This window comes from Penaeus chinensis, chromosome 18 (genome assembly GCF_019202785.1).
Source record: "Penaeus chinensis breed Huanghai No. 1 chromosome 18, ASM1920278v2, whole genome shotgun sequence".
Classification (NCBI taxonomy): domain Eukaryota; kingdom Metazoa; phylum Arthropoda; class Malacostraca; order Decapoda; family Penaeidae; genus Penaeus; species Penaeus chinensis.
In genome coordinates, this window is record NC_061836.1 from 2,903,937 (window position 1) to 2,916,065 (window position 12,129).

The following is a 12,129-nucleotide window of genomic DNA, read 5'->3' on the forward strand; positions in this document are numbered from 1 at the left end:
GTTACAGAAAGAAAAAATAAATTATTAACACATTCATAATTTTTTCAAAAAGTGTCCCAACGACCTCGTCTTCAAGTATGAATGTTAAGAACTGTGGTAAGAAGGACCATGTTTGTAAGGGAAAAAACTATGTGTATGGGGTGACTTGTGCACATGCCCCTGAGTGTGCATGAACATATATGTGTATTAGCCCAACCCTCTCTCTATCTCTCTCTTTCACTCTCTTTCTTTCTCTTGTCTGCGTATGTGTGTTTGTGTGTGCATGTGCTTACTTTACTTAGAATGAATAAACAGATATACAATAATGTATATGAAATGTAAAACTGTAAAAGAAGGGATGTTTTAGTCACATTCTGTGAACATGAGAGGGTAAGGGTTTGAAAAATAAATAAAAAATTAAATCCACAAATAAAAAAATAAACAAAAGATCAACATATCAAAGTTGATAGTAAATAGCAAATTTCTCTAATTTGTCTTTCAATAAGTTAACCGACATGTTTAATCGTTCCTCTTCCTTTCTTTTAACGAAAATCCAAATAAAGTCAAAGTAAGATTTCTTTGACTGAATAAGGGAAACAGCAAACTCAGAATTACCAGTGTGCAAACCATCAGTTTCTGAAACACAAAGCCAATGAGCGAATTCAAGCACAAGAGCCAAAGCTAGCAATTCATACACTGGTAACACTGGCTGGCAAACTTAGCCACGGAGAGGACTGTGTATTTGAAAATGATGTTGCTGGTGTGTCTTGATGTATCTGGATCATTATTCTTTCTCGATCTTGATAAAAACGGTCAACTATTAAATCTCTTAAAAAATCCATTGAAAAAAGAGAAAGAAACGAATATGATTTGACTATATAATACACACAACATAAAACACAATGCGAGGCTGAATTCAACATAAGAGACACAAAACTCATATGGAAAATCAAAACCAATAGAAACTGAATACCTATCACCCAACGGAACAGATTATAGCGAGAGGATCTGATGACGTGATGCCCCCGACCACCTCCGTCAACGCGTTCATCCTTCATTCCCTCGTCATTTCCAATTTCACAAGCGAAAGGCAGCCGACCACATTCACCACCCCTTTCCTCCTTTCCTTTCACTCTTATCCTATTTACTCTCTTTCTTTTCTTCTTCCTTCTCACTCTCCTCACTTTCATTTTTTTTTATTGATTTATTCCATGATATTCAACAAACAGAGACAAAGGCCACAACTCCTGCAACATCTTAATCATACTGCACATCGTCTGGCCAGAGGACGTTCGAGAAATCTTACTCTAAAATACTGAAAACAAAGCTAGAAACATATGGGTAGTGTAAAATGCCAGCAATGTCACTATGAGCTTTATATCATTTTAGGGGAAAGATTACTGATATATAACAAATTTGTATATGATTTCAGCCAAATGCCTACATAAAAAAGGAAAAAAAATGCAACTTGCACACTTGAACAATATACAGTATCTTTGATGGAATTAAAGAGATTCTTATTAGCATTAACAATAAACAAAAATAATGTCATACTTTTTATGCAAATATAGCCTGACATCTTAATGTAAAGAAATAAAAATTTTGTCATAACTATCTTACATTTGGCAGGAATGAATTTCACTTTTGATGCTATCCGTATGGAGCAATAATACTTTTAAAGTGTGTGTATTCACATTGCCCCTCCCCCAAATGCACACGCACACATGCCCACAAGCGCGCACACACACACACACACACACACACACACACACACACACACACACACACACACACACACACACACACACACACACACACACACACACACTCACACACACACACACACACACACACACACACACACACACACACACACACACACACTCACTCACTCACTCACTCACTCACTCACTCACTCACTCACTCACTCACACACACACACACACACACACACACACACACACACACACACTCACACACACACACACACACACACACACACACACACACACACACACTCTCAATCACTCAATCACTCAATCACTCACACACACACAAACATGCCTGTATGCACATAGCCCATATAACTTATTCCCATGACACAGGACAAAAAACAATTAGCACCATAAATAATAACCAGTTTCTTCACTAATTTCTTGACTCCTTTTTCCTTCTTTTTACACTAGCTGTAAGTACTAACATTATCTATACTAAACATAAAGAAATATAATAATGATAATAATAAAAGATAATAATCAAATACACTTAACTGATAACACCCTACTTAACTAGACCTTCAACTAACAATATAAACGACAGGGAAATGGGGGTAGCACTTTTATTTCAATCTATAGAACAGTTAGCTAAGTATCGAAACGGAAGATAATCCTGTGCTATAGATTTTTGTCCCCAGGTCAGATCCAACTGGGATAGGGAAGGTATGCTTTACATTTTGATTAATCAGAAACAGATATCTTATAGATGAAAAAAATGATTGATTAAATTCCTTATATCAATATTCTTAGGTAGTTCAGTGGAAAAAAAATATGTTCCTCACAATAATATAAAAATACTATTTACAGAGCAGACGCACTGTCAAAATATGGCAAGATGAAGAAAAAAACTATAGTTTTAATATAAATGCCTGTATTACAAGCACAAGCACAGCTTATGCAACATGGATCTGTCCTGAGAGATTAACTTAGATGTGACTGATCTAAATGGAAAAAAACAGACTAAGAAACATAACAGCAATCATATATTGAATTTCGGAGGAAAAAATGTCTTTGAAACTTGAGATGCATTCACATAACCAAATCCAAACAAATAAATAATACATAAACGAAATAAAAACATATACCTATTGATATATGCTTCCTTCTGACTATTAGAATAATAACGATAAAAATTATATAGTAAACAAAACACTAAAAAAAAAATTAGAACAAAGGCGAAGCTACAGCAGCACAAAGGGAGACAGACAGGGGCAGTTACGGAAGCAGAAAATACCACGAGGGAAGTCATCGAAGTCAAAGAGTCGTTATCTCCGTCCTGGGGAATGGGTGGTGAAATGGAGGTGGTAGTGGAGATGAGAGTGGAGGTGGAGGTGGAGATGGTGGAAGAGGTGGTGTTGTTAGTGGTGATGAGGAGATTGGAGGCAGAGGGTGCCGCTGCTGTTCTCGGTGGTGAGTTTAATGGGTGTGGTGGTGATGATGATGGTGAGGGTGGTGGTGATGGATGCTGTGGTGATGGAGGTGGGGAAAGGTGTCGGAGGTTTAGCTGGTTCTGATAGCGGGTGTGACGCTCCGGGGAGGAGTCTAAAGGCACCTTCTTGAGCTGCTTCATGCGTCGGCAGTGGTTGATGGCGTTGGCGCAGGCCATGCTCTCCACCACCCACGTGGCCGTCATGTAACTGTAACAAAACATGAAAGGTGTGAAAATCTTGACAAATAATGGACACCATAGAAGTGGTGACAAGCTTAGATATCAATAAGATAATTGATGAAGAATCTGTTGTAATGATAATTAATGTGTAGATAATAATAAGAAGAATCTGATAAGATTCTGAGAGAAATATCGTATGGGGTAATGGCTAAAATCTTCATAATAAGATACATACCAGTGGTTATAATGCAATAAACAGACTGTGGCAATGAGGATTATTGTATATATACAATTAATACAGAGACAAAAATAAAGATACTGGTAAAGAGATAAATAAAGTGAATAACAGGTATAGTTTATAACACTAGAAATAATACTGTAACTAATAATCAACTGATAGTGATAATGGTATTTGCTTTCATGACCAGTGCAGACCATGGCATACAATTACTTGGTACAATCACAATATACAAAGCAAGAATCCATTATTCATAAATATATACAATCAAATAAACAATTATGGAATAACTCAGTGCCTTCCTATGTGCAAATTCCTAATTTTCCAAAACAAACACACACACACACACACACACACACACACACATTCTCTCTCTCTCTCTCTCTCTCTCTCTCTCTCTCTCTCTCTCTCTCTCTCTCTCTCTCTCTCTCTCTCTCTCTCTCTCTCTCTCTCTCTCTCTCTCTCTCTCTCTCTCTCTCTCTCTCTCTCAAACACAAGACTATAAAAATAATCACAAAGATATAAAGTCACTCCAGATCACAATAACTGACAACTATACATGTTACAAGAACTCTCTTACCCCCTGCTCCTGTGTCACCAGATAGCAACTATCTCCTTTCTTTCCTTCTTTCTTTCTTTCTTTCTTTCTTCCTAACCCCCTGCCTTTCTGCTTGTCTCCCTCCTTCCATCCCCCTTCCTTCCTTTCTCGCCTGCCTTCCTCCCTCCCTGACTTCCTGTTTCTCTCCCTCCTTTCCACCAATTTCCCTCACTCTCTCCCTTCCTCCCTCCCTCTTCCCTTCCTCCTGCCCTCTCATTTCCCTCCCTCCCTCCCTCCCTCCCTCCCTCCCTCCCTCCCTCCCTCCCTCCCTCCCTCCCTCCCTCTCTCCCTCCCTCCCTCCCTGACTCCCTGTTTATCTCCCTCCTTCCCACCTATTTCCCTCACTCTCTCCCTCCCTCCCTTCCTCCCTCTTCCCTTCCTCCTGCCCTCCTATTTCCCTCCCTCCCTCCCTCCCTCCCTCCCTCCCTCCCTCTTCCCTTCCTCCTGCCCTCCTATTTCCCTCCCTCCCTCCCTTCCTGACTCCCTGTTTCTCTCCCTCCTTTCCACCAATTTCCCTCGCTCTCTCTCCCTTCCTCCTGCCCTCCCATTTCCCTCCCTCCCTCTCTCCCTCCCTTCCTCCTTCTTCCCTTCCTCCTGCCCTCCCATTTCCCTCTTCCCTCCCTCCCTCCCTCCCTCCCTCCCTCCCTCCCTCCCTCCCTCCCTCCCTCCCTCCCTCCCTCCCTCCCTCCCTCCCTCCCTCCCTCCCTCCCTCCCTCCCTCCCTCTCTCCCTCCCTCCCTCTCTCCCGAATACACCCCCTCCAAGCGATACCTTTCCCTGTTGTCACATAATCAGCAGTTTGTGCGGTCAGACGGCCGGCCCCCATATCGCGCGGGTAGTGACAGGCTCTGTGGTCAGCGTTCACGGGTTGTGGGCACGGGAATGAGGGGAGGGGAGGGGAGGGGGAAGAAGGGGGGGAGGTAGGATGGAAGAAGGGAGGGAGGTAGGATGGAAGAAGGGGGGGAGGTAGGATGGAAGAAGGGGGGGGAGGAAGGATGGAAGAAGGGGGGGAGGTAGGATGGAAGAAGGGGGGGAGGTAGGATGGAAGAAGGGGGGGGAGGAAGGATGGAAGAAGGGGGGGAGGTAGGATGGAAGAAGGGGGGGGGAGGTAGGATGGAAGAAGGAGGGCAGGAGGTAGGATGGAAGAGGGAGGAGAGGAGCAAAGGGAGAGAAGGGGGGAGAAAAGGGAAAGAAGGGGAGGGGAAGGGAAGGGAAGGGGAGTGGAGTGGATGGGAAGGGGAGTGGAGGGGAAGGGAAGGGGAGAGAAAGGGAGGGTAGAGGAGAGAAGATGAAAGGAGGGAAGGGAAAGAAAAGGAAGAGGAGGCTAGGCGAGGGAAGGACAAGAATCTAGTGAGCAGGGGAGGGGGAACTTGAAGAGTAGAGAAAGAGAAGTGATGGGGAGTAGAATAGGGGGGGGGTAGAGAGAAGGGGAAGAGGGGAGGTACAGGAGGGAGAGAAGACAGGAGGGGGGGCACAAGATGGGGGAGGGGATGGGGTATAACAATTGCGAATCGTTTTAGAATCAATAGACAAGTATTTAAAAAAAAAAAAAATAATAATTTTAACAGCCCGGAGATAGCAGGAACCGAGATAGAGAATAAACAAAAAGCGGAACGGTGTAAACGACCTTAAGAGAAGAGAGGAAACTAAAAATACAAAAAAAAAAAAAAAAAATCCCTCAAACAAATATGGGAGAAACAAAAATAACAGGACAAAAGCCCACCCCCCCGCCTCCCTTACAGACTCTCATTCCCCTCCACCCCCACTTCCCCTTCACTTTCACCCCACCTCCCCCTCCATCCCCACCTCAACCTCCCCCTCCATCCCCCCCTTCCCCTCCACCCTCCACCCCCACCGCCCCCTCCTCCCTATCCCTTAACATGCACCAAAAAGCATCATGCATATCAGCTGCCTCCGATCCCCCTGTGAACATCTGTCTGCATGACTCACACACGTACACACTTACCCACGCCGACGCCGGGCTCGTGAGCGGGAGGAAGAGGGGGGAGGAGGAAGGAGGAGGGATAGGGGAGGGATAGAAGAGGAAAGGAGGGACAAGGAGGGAGAAGGATGGATAGGAGGAAGGGTAGAAGGAGGGATAGAAGGAGGGATAGAAGGAGGGATAGAAGGAGGGATAGGAGGAGGGATAGGAGGAAGGATAGAAGGAGGGATAGGAGGGATAGGAGGAAGGAGGGAGGAGGAGGGAGGGATAGAGGAAGAAAGTAGGGAGAAGGAGGGATAGGAGGAAGGATAGAAGAGAGAAGGAGGGAGAAGGAGGGATAGAGGAGGAGGGAATGGGGGTAGGAAGGGGAGGGGAGAGAAAGGGGGAGAAGGGAACAGGAGGGAGAACGAGGGAGAGAGGAATGGGAGGGGGGCAGGAGGGAGATGGGGAGAAGGGGATAGGGATATGAGGGGAGGGAAGGGGAAGGGAAAAAGAGAGAAAGAGGAAGAGAAAGAGAAAGAGATATAGGGGAGAGGAGGGAGGGAGAGGAGGGAAGGAGAGGAAGGATTGGGACGGCAGGGGGAGAAGGGGGGGGGGGGAGGTGGAAGAAGGGGAATGGGGATGAAGGAGAAGGAAGAAGACGGAAAAAAATGAAAAATCGGAGGAAAAGCGAACCAAGAACTAACCAGAAAAGAGACGAAGCAGACGAATCAAAGAAAAGGAGACAAACGAAAGCAGACGAAAAAAAAGAAGAAGAAGCAAAGTGACCAGCAATGACAACAAAAAAAAGCGACGGGGAAAAGAAGCCACGATAACAGGAGGAAGGAGACGACGGAGAGAATTACACGAAAAGAGGAAGCAGAGGCGGAAAGCGGGAGAGGGGAAAGTGGATTATCCTCATCGAATCCCTGGACAATGCGTTGAGTGGGCCTGTGCGTGTGTCTGTTTGTACGTGGTTTTGGGTTTATTGGCCAATGTGATTGTGTGTCTGCAACTGCGAGTTTGCGCGCGTGAATGTGTGCGTGTGTGTGGAAAAATGGGGGGGGGGGGGGGCGGTGGCGTATTTGCTTGCGTGCGAGCTTGTGTAAAAGAGAACGAGGGAGAGGGAGAGAGGCAGAGAGAGGGAGGGAGAGAGGCAGAGAGAGAGGGAGAGAGGCAGAGAGAGAGGGAGAGAGGCAGAGAGAGAGGGAGAGAGGCAGAGAGAGAGGGAGAGAGGCAGAGAGAGAGGGAGAGAGGCAGAGAGAGAGGGAGAGAGGCAGAGAGAGAGGGAGAGAGGCAGAGAGAGAGGGAGACAGGGAGGGAGGGAGAGGGAGGGAGAGAGAGAGAGAGAGAGAGAGAGAGAGAGAGAGAGAGAGAGAGAGAGAGAGAGAGAGAGAGAGAGAGAGAGAGAGAGAGAGAGAGAGAGAGAGAGAGATAGAGATAGAGAGAGAAGAACGCTTGAGACTTCCAAAGAAAAGCACCAAGAAAGACCGCCAAAGCTACTCATACGCAAATGAGACGGGAACGAGCGCATGCAGAATGCACAGGAGGAGAAGGACAACGCAAAGCAGGACACGAGGAGGAGAGGGAGCCGGCGAGAGAAGAAGGGCGCTGGGAGAACAAAGAGCTGGGGGAGGGACAGGGGCAGGGGCAAGGGCAGGGGCGAGGGTAGGGGAAAGGGGAGTGGCAGGGGCATGGGCAGAAGCAGTGGCAGGGGCAAGGGTAGGGGTACGAGAAAGGGGAGTGGCAGGGGCATGGGCACGGGTAGGAAAAGGGGTATGGGACAGAGGAAGGGACAGGGCAAGGGCAGGGGTAATGGAGGAGGAGGAGGAGGAGGAGGAGGAGGAGGAGGAGGAGGAGGAGGAGGAGGAGGAGGAAGAAGACGAAGTGGAGGAAAAAAGAAAAGAAAAAGTAGGGGGAGGAAGGAGAGACAGGAAAAAAGAGAAAAGGGTACAGAAATGAGCAGGCGACGAAGACAAATCCATACCTCCCCCTTTCTTCCCTTCCTTACCCTCAATTTCCTATTCTTCTCCTACACCTCCTCCCTCCATTGGCCCCTCCACGCCCCTGTCTCTCCTAGCCCCTCCCCATCCCTCCCTCCCCACCCCTCCCTCCCTCTCCACCCTCACCCTCACTCTATGCTCCCCTCCCTCTTCTCACGAAATCTCTCCCCTTTCTCTATTCCCCACCCTCCTTTCCTCCACTTTTTAACTCCCGTCCTCCTCCCCCCCCACTGCATATCTCTTTCCCTCCCTCCTTCTCTCCATCTCTCCTTCCTTCTACCTCTTACCTCCCTCCCTCCTTCCCTCCCTCCCTCCCTCCCTCCCTCCCTCCCTCCCTCCCTCCCTCCTTCCCTTTACTTCTTACCTCCTTCTCTCACTCTTTCCCTCTACGTTTTTCCTCCCTCTTTCCCTCCACCATTTACAACCCCTCACTTCCACCCCCACTCTCCACACCCCTCCCTCCTTCCCACCTCCAACGCCCCCCCCCCCCCTCCTCCCTCGCCCGCCTGAGCCCTCCCTCCCCAACGCCTGCACCCTCGAGGAGGTCCCCCTGGCGGCGTCTGGCGAGTGACGGTGACTCAGGGCGTCCCCAGCTTCCGTTGCTCCTGCTCCTGCTCCTTCTCCTGCTCCTTCTCCTGCTCCTTCTCCTTCTCCTCCTCTTCCTACGTCCCCCTCTTCTTCTTCTTCTTCTTCGTCTCTTTTCTTTTTCTTTCGTTTTTTACTTCTTCTTCTTCTGCTGCTCCTTCTTTTCGTTCTCTTTCTCCTTCCCCTTCTGTTTCACCTTTTTTTTTCTTCGTCTTTTCTTCTTTTTCTGTTTCATCTTCGTCTTCTTCTTCATTTTCATATTACTATTTTCAGTATTGGTATTACTATTATTATTATTATAACTAATACTATTATCATAATTATAATCATAATCATAATAATACTTATTATCATAATTATTATTACTATCATTACCATTATCATTATCAATCATTTCTCCCTCCTTCCCCCTCCCTCCCCCCCACCATATCTCCCATCCTCCCTCCCTCCTTAATCCCAGTAACCTTCTGACACCCATCCTAAATACGCCCCCTCCCTTACCTCCTCCCTACCACCCCCTCCTCTTCCTCCCCCCCCACCCCCTCCCCCTTCCGACCCGCTCTCAAATCCCCTCACCCTCCTCGCCATCCCCTTCCCCCACCCACCTTCACCCCCTCTCTCACCCCCTCTCTCACCCCCACCCTCCCCACCCCCCCTTCCCCCAGCAGGATATGGTCTATAAGCTCCCCCGATCCCACAGAAGGCGCGACTGACTGTCACTCCGCGGGCATCGATGTTGTGTCTCCGGCTCGCGCGCCGGGGAGGTGTCACGGCGACACCGACTGTCATTTGTCTGCGTGTGTGCGCGTTTCGCGTTCTCGCTCTCACGCTCTCGTTTTCTCTCGTTTGTTTGTTGGATTGTTTCTCTCTCTCTCTCTCTCTCTCTCTCTCTCTCTCTCTCTCTCTCTCTCTCTCTCTCTCTCTCTCTCTCTCTCTCTCTCTCTCTCTGTCTCTGTCTCTGTCTCTGTCTCTGTCTCTGTCTCTGTCTCTGTCTCTGTCTCTGTCTCTGTCTCCCCCCCACTCTTTCTCTCGTTTCTTCTCTCTCTCCCTCGGTCTCTCTCTCTCTCTCTCTCTCTCTCTCTCTCTCTCTCTCTCTCTCTCTCTCTCTCTCTCTCTCTCTCTCTCTCTCTCTCTCTCTCTCTCTCTCTCTTCTCTCATCGTCAAAGTTGTACAAATCAGTAAAGAAAAAAGAAAAAAGAAAAAAAAAAAAAAAAAGCAGGCCGAGCGCCTTAACTCTTAAACGAAAGATATTCTAAACAAAACATTTTTTGTACAACTATATCTTCTGTACAAAAGATCAACAGACAAGCGATTAACAAAACAAATCTCCTCCTCCCCTTAAATATCATCTTTCTTCCCCCCCTCTCTCTCCTTTATTCTTTCCTTCCTTTCTCCTTCTCTCTCCTCTCTTCCTTTCTCCTTCTCTCTCCTCTCTTCCTTCCTCGCTCTCTCTCCTCTCTTCCTCCCTACCTCTCTCTCCTCTCTTCCTTTCTCCTTCTCTCTCCTCTTTTCCTTTCTCCCTCTCTCTCCTCTCTTCCTTCCTCCCTCTCTCTCCTCTCTTCCTTTCTCCCTCTCTCTCCTCTCTTCCTTTCTCCCTCTCTCTCCTATCTTCCTTCCTCCCTCCCTCTCCTCCTTCCTACCTCCCTCTCCTCCCTCTCCCCCTCCCTCCTTCCACCCTACCTACCTACCTACCTACCTACCTACCTACCTACCTACCTACCTACCTACCTACCTACCTACCTACCTACCTTCCCTCTCTCTCCCTCCCTCCCCACAGCTCCCTCACGTGGGTAGCAACAGCGTCGTTGTGTTGATGGAGAGAGACAGAGGAGGAGAGGGGGGGGAGGGGGGCAATAAGAAGAGTAAGAGGGGAGGCGCAAAGGAATGAGGGAGGGAGGGAGGGAGGGAGGGAGGGAGGGAGGGAGGGAGAGAGGGAGAGAGAGAGAGAGAGAGGGAAGGAGGGAGGGAGGGAGAGAGGGAGGGAGGGAGGGAGGGAGAGAGGGAGAGAGGGAGAGAGGGAGAGAGGGAGAGAGGGAGGGAGGGAGGGAGCGAGGGAGGGAGAGAAGAAGGAAAGGAAAGGAAAAAGGGAATGGAAAGAGAAGGAAGCGAAGTAGGGAATAAGAAAGGCAGGGGTAGGGGGAGGAAGGGAGGAAGGGAGGAAATGATGGAGGTAGTGTACATAAGGGAGGGGGGGTAGAGAGAACAGTAGGGAGGGGGGGAATGACGACCCGCACAGATTGCTAACACATGACCTGGCCAAGCCCCTCCTTCCCTCTCATTGCCCTCCCTCCCTTTCCCTCCAGAGAGAGAGAGAGAGAGAGAGAGAGAGAGAGAGAGAGAGAGAGAGAGAGAGAGAGAGAGAGAGAGAGAGAGAGAGAGAGAGAGAGAGAGAGAGAGAGAGAGAGAGAGAGAGAGAGAGAGAGAGAGAGAGAGAGAGAGAGAGAGAGAGAATGAATGAGGAAGAGAAAGAAAGAAAGAAAGAAAGAGAGGGAAAGAGAGAAAGAGAGAAAGAAAGAAAGAAAGAGAGAAAGCGAGAGAGAAAGAAAGTGAGAAAGAAAGAAAGAAAGATTGAAAGCGAGAGATAAAGAAAGTGAGAAAGAAAGAAAGAAAGAGAAAGAAAGAGAGAACGAAAGAGAGAAAAAGAAAAAGAAAAAAGCAAGAAAGAGAAAGAGGGAGAGGAAAAGAGAGGAAACAAAATAACATCAGCATGACGAGCATAGACAGGAGCAAAGTAAAAAGAGAAGATCCAAAAATGGACAAATCAGAGAAGGAGATTTCAGGTTCGTATTTCCGCTCACGAGACGCGACCACAGCGGCGACGTACGTACATACTTACATGTATATATACATACATATTACAAAAAAATACATACATACATAACTACGCATAGACATACAGCATTACATACACACATAAATACTTAATACAAAAATACTAACACCCACAGGCAAAATTACAAACATACATAAATAAGCACACACACACACACACACACATTCATACAGAAATACACACACACGGTAATATGCATGCCCCCATAACCCCCCCTAACCCCCCCATTCCTGCCCCCCCCCCACCCTAACCCTTTCCAACCACACTGGAAAAAAATATATATATAAAAAATCGGGTTTGGAGTCCGAGACATAACCTCCGTGTCGCCTTCTAACAATAATGCGATGTTACTTCAGAGCAGGGGGGGGGAAAGGAGGGGGGGAGGAGGAGGAGGAGGAGGAGGAGGAGGAGGAGGAGGAGGAGGAGGAGGAGGAAAAGGGAAGGATGAAAGAGGAGAGGAGGGGGGGAGGGAGGGGGGGAGGGAGGGAGGGAAGGGGAGGAAGGAAGGAGGGAGGGAGGAAGGAAGGAGGGAGGGAGGAGGAGGAAAGAAGAAAACTCAGACTGCCACATCAATAAATCTAAAATCCAA

At 47.7% G+C, this 12,129-nt stretch overlaps 1 protein-coding gene across 1 annotated transcript in view; it reads right to left on the bottom strand.

Moving 5' to 3' along the window:
* Window positions 1-3,388, bottom strand: part of LOC125034704 (transmembrane protein 104-like) — a 14,632-nt gene extending 11,244 nt beyond the window's left edge. The window contains exon 1 of the mRNA XM_047626623.1: window positions 3,307-3,388. Within this exon, the coding sequence (XP_047482579.1) occupies window positions 3,307-3,387 (81 nt within the window). The 5' untranslated portion in view covers window position 3,388. The remainder of the gene's footprint in view (window positions 1-3,306) is intronic.
* Between the last annotated feature and the right edge of the window lie 8,741 nt (window positions 3,389-12,129).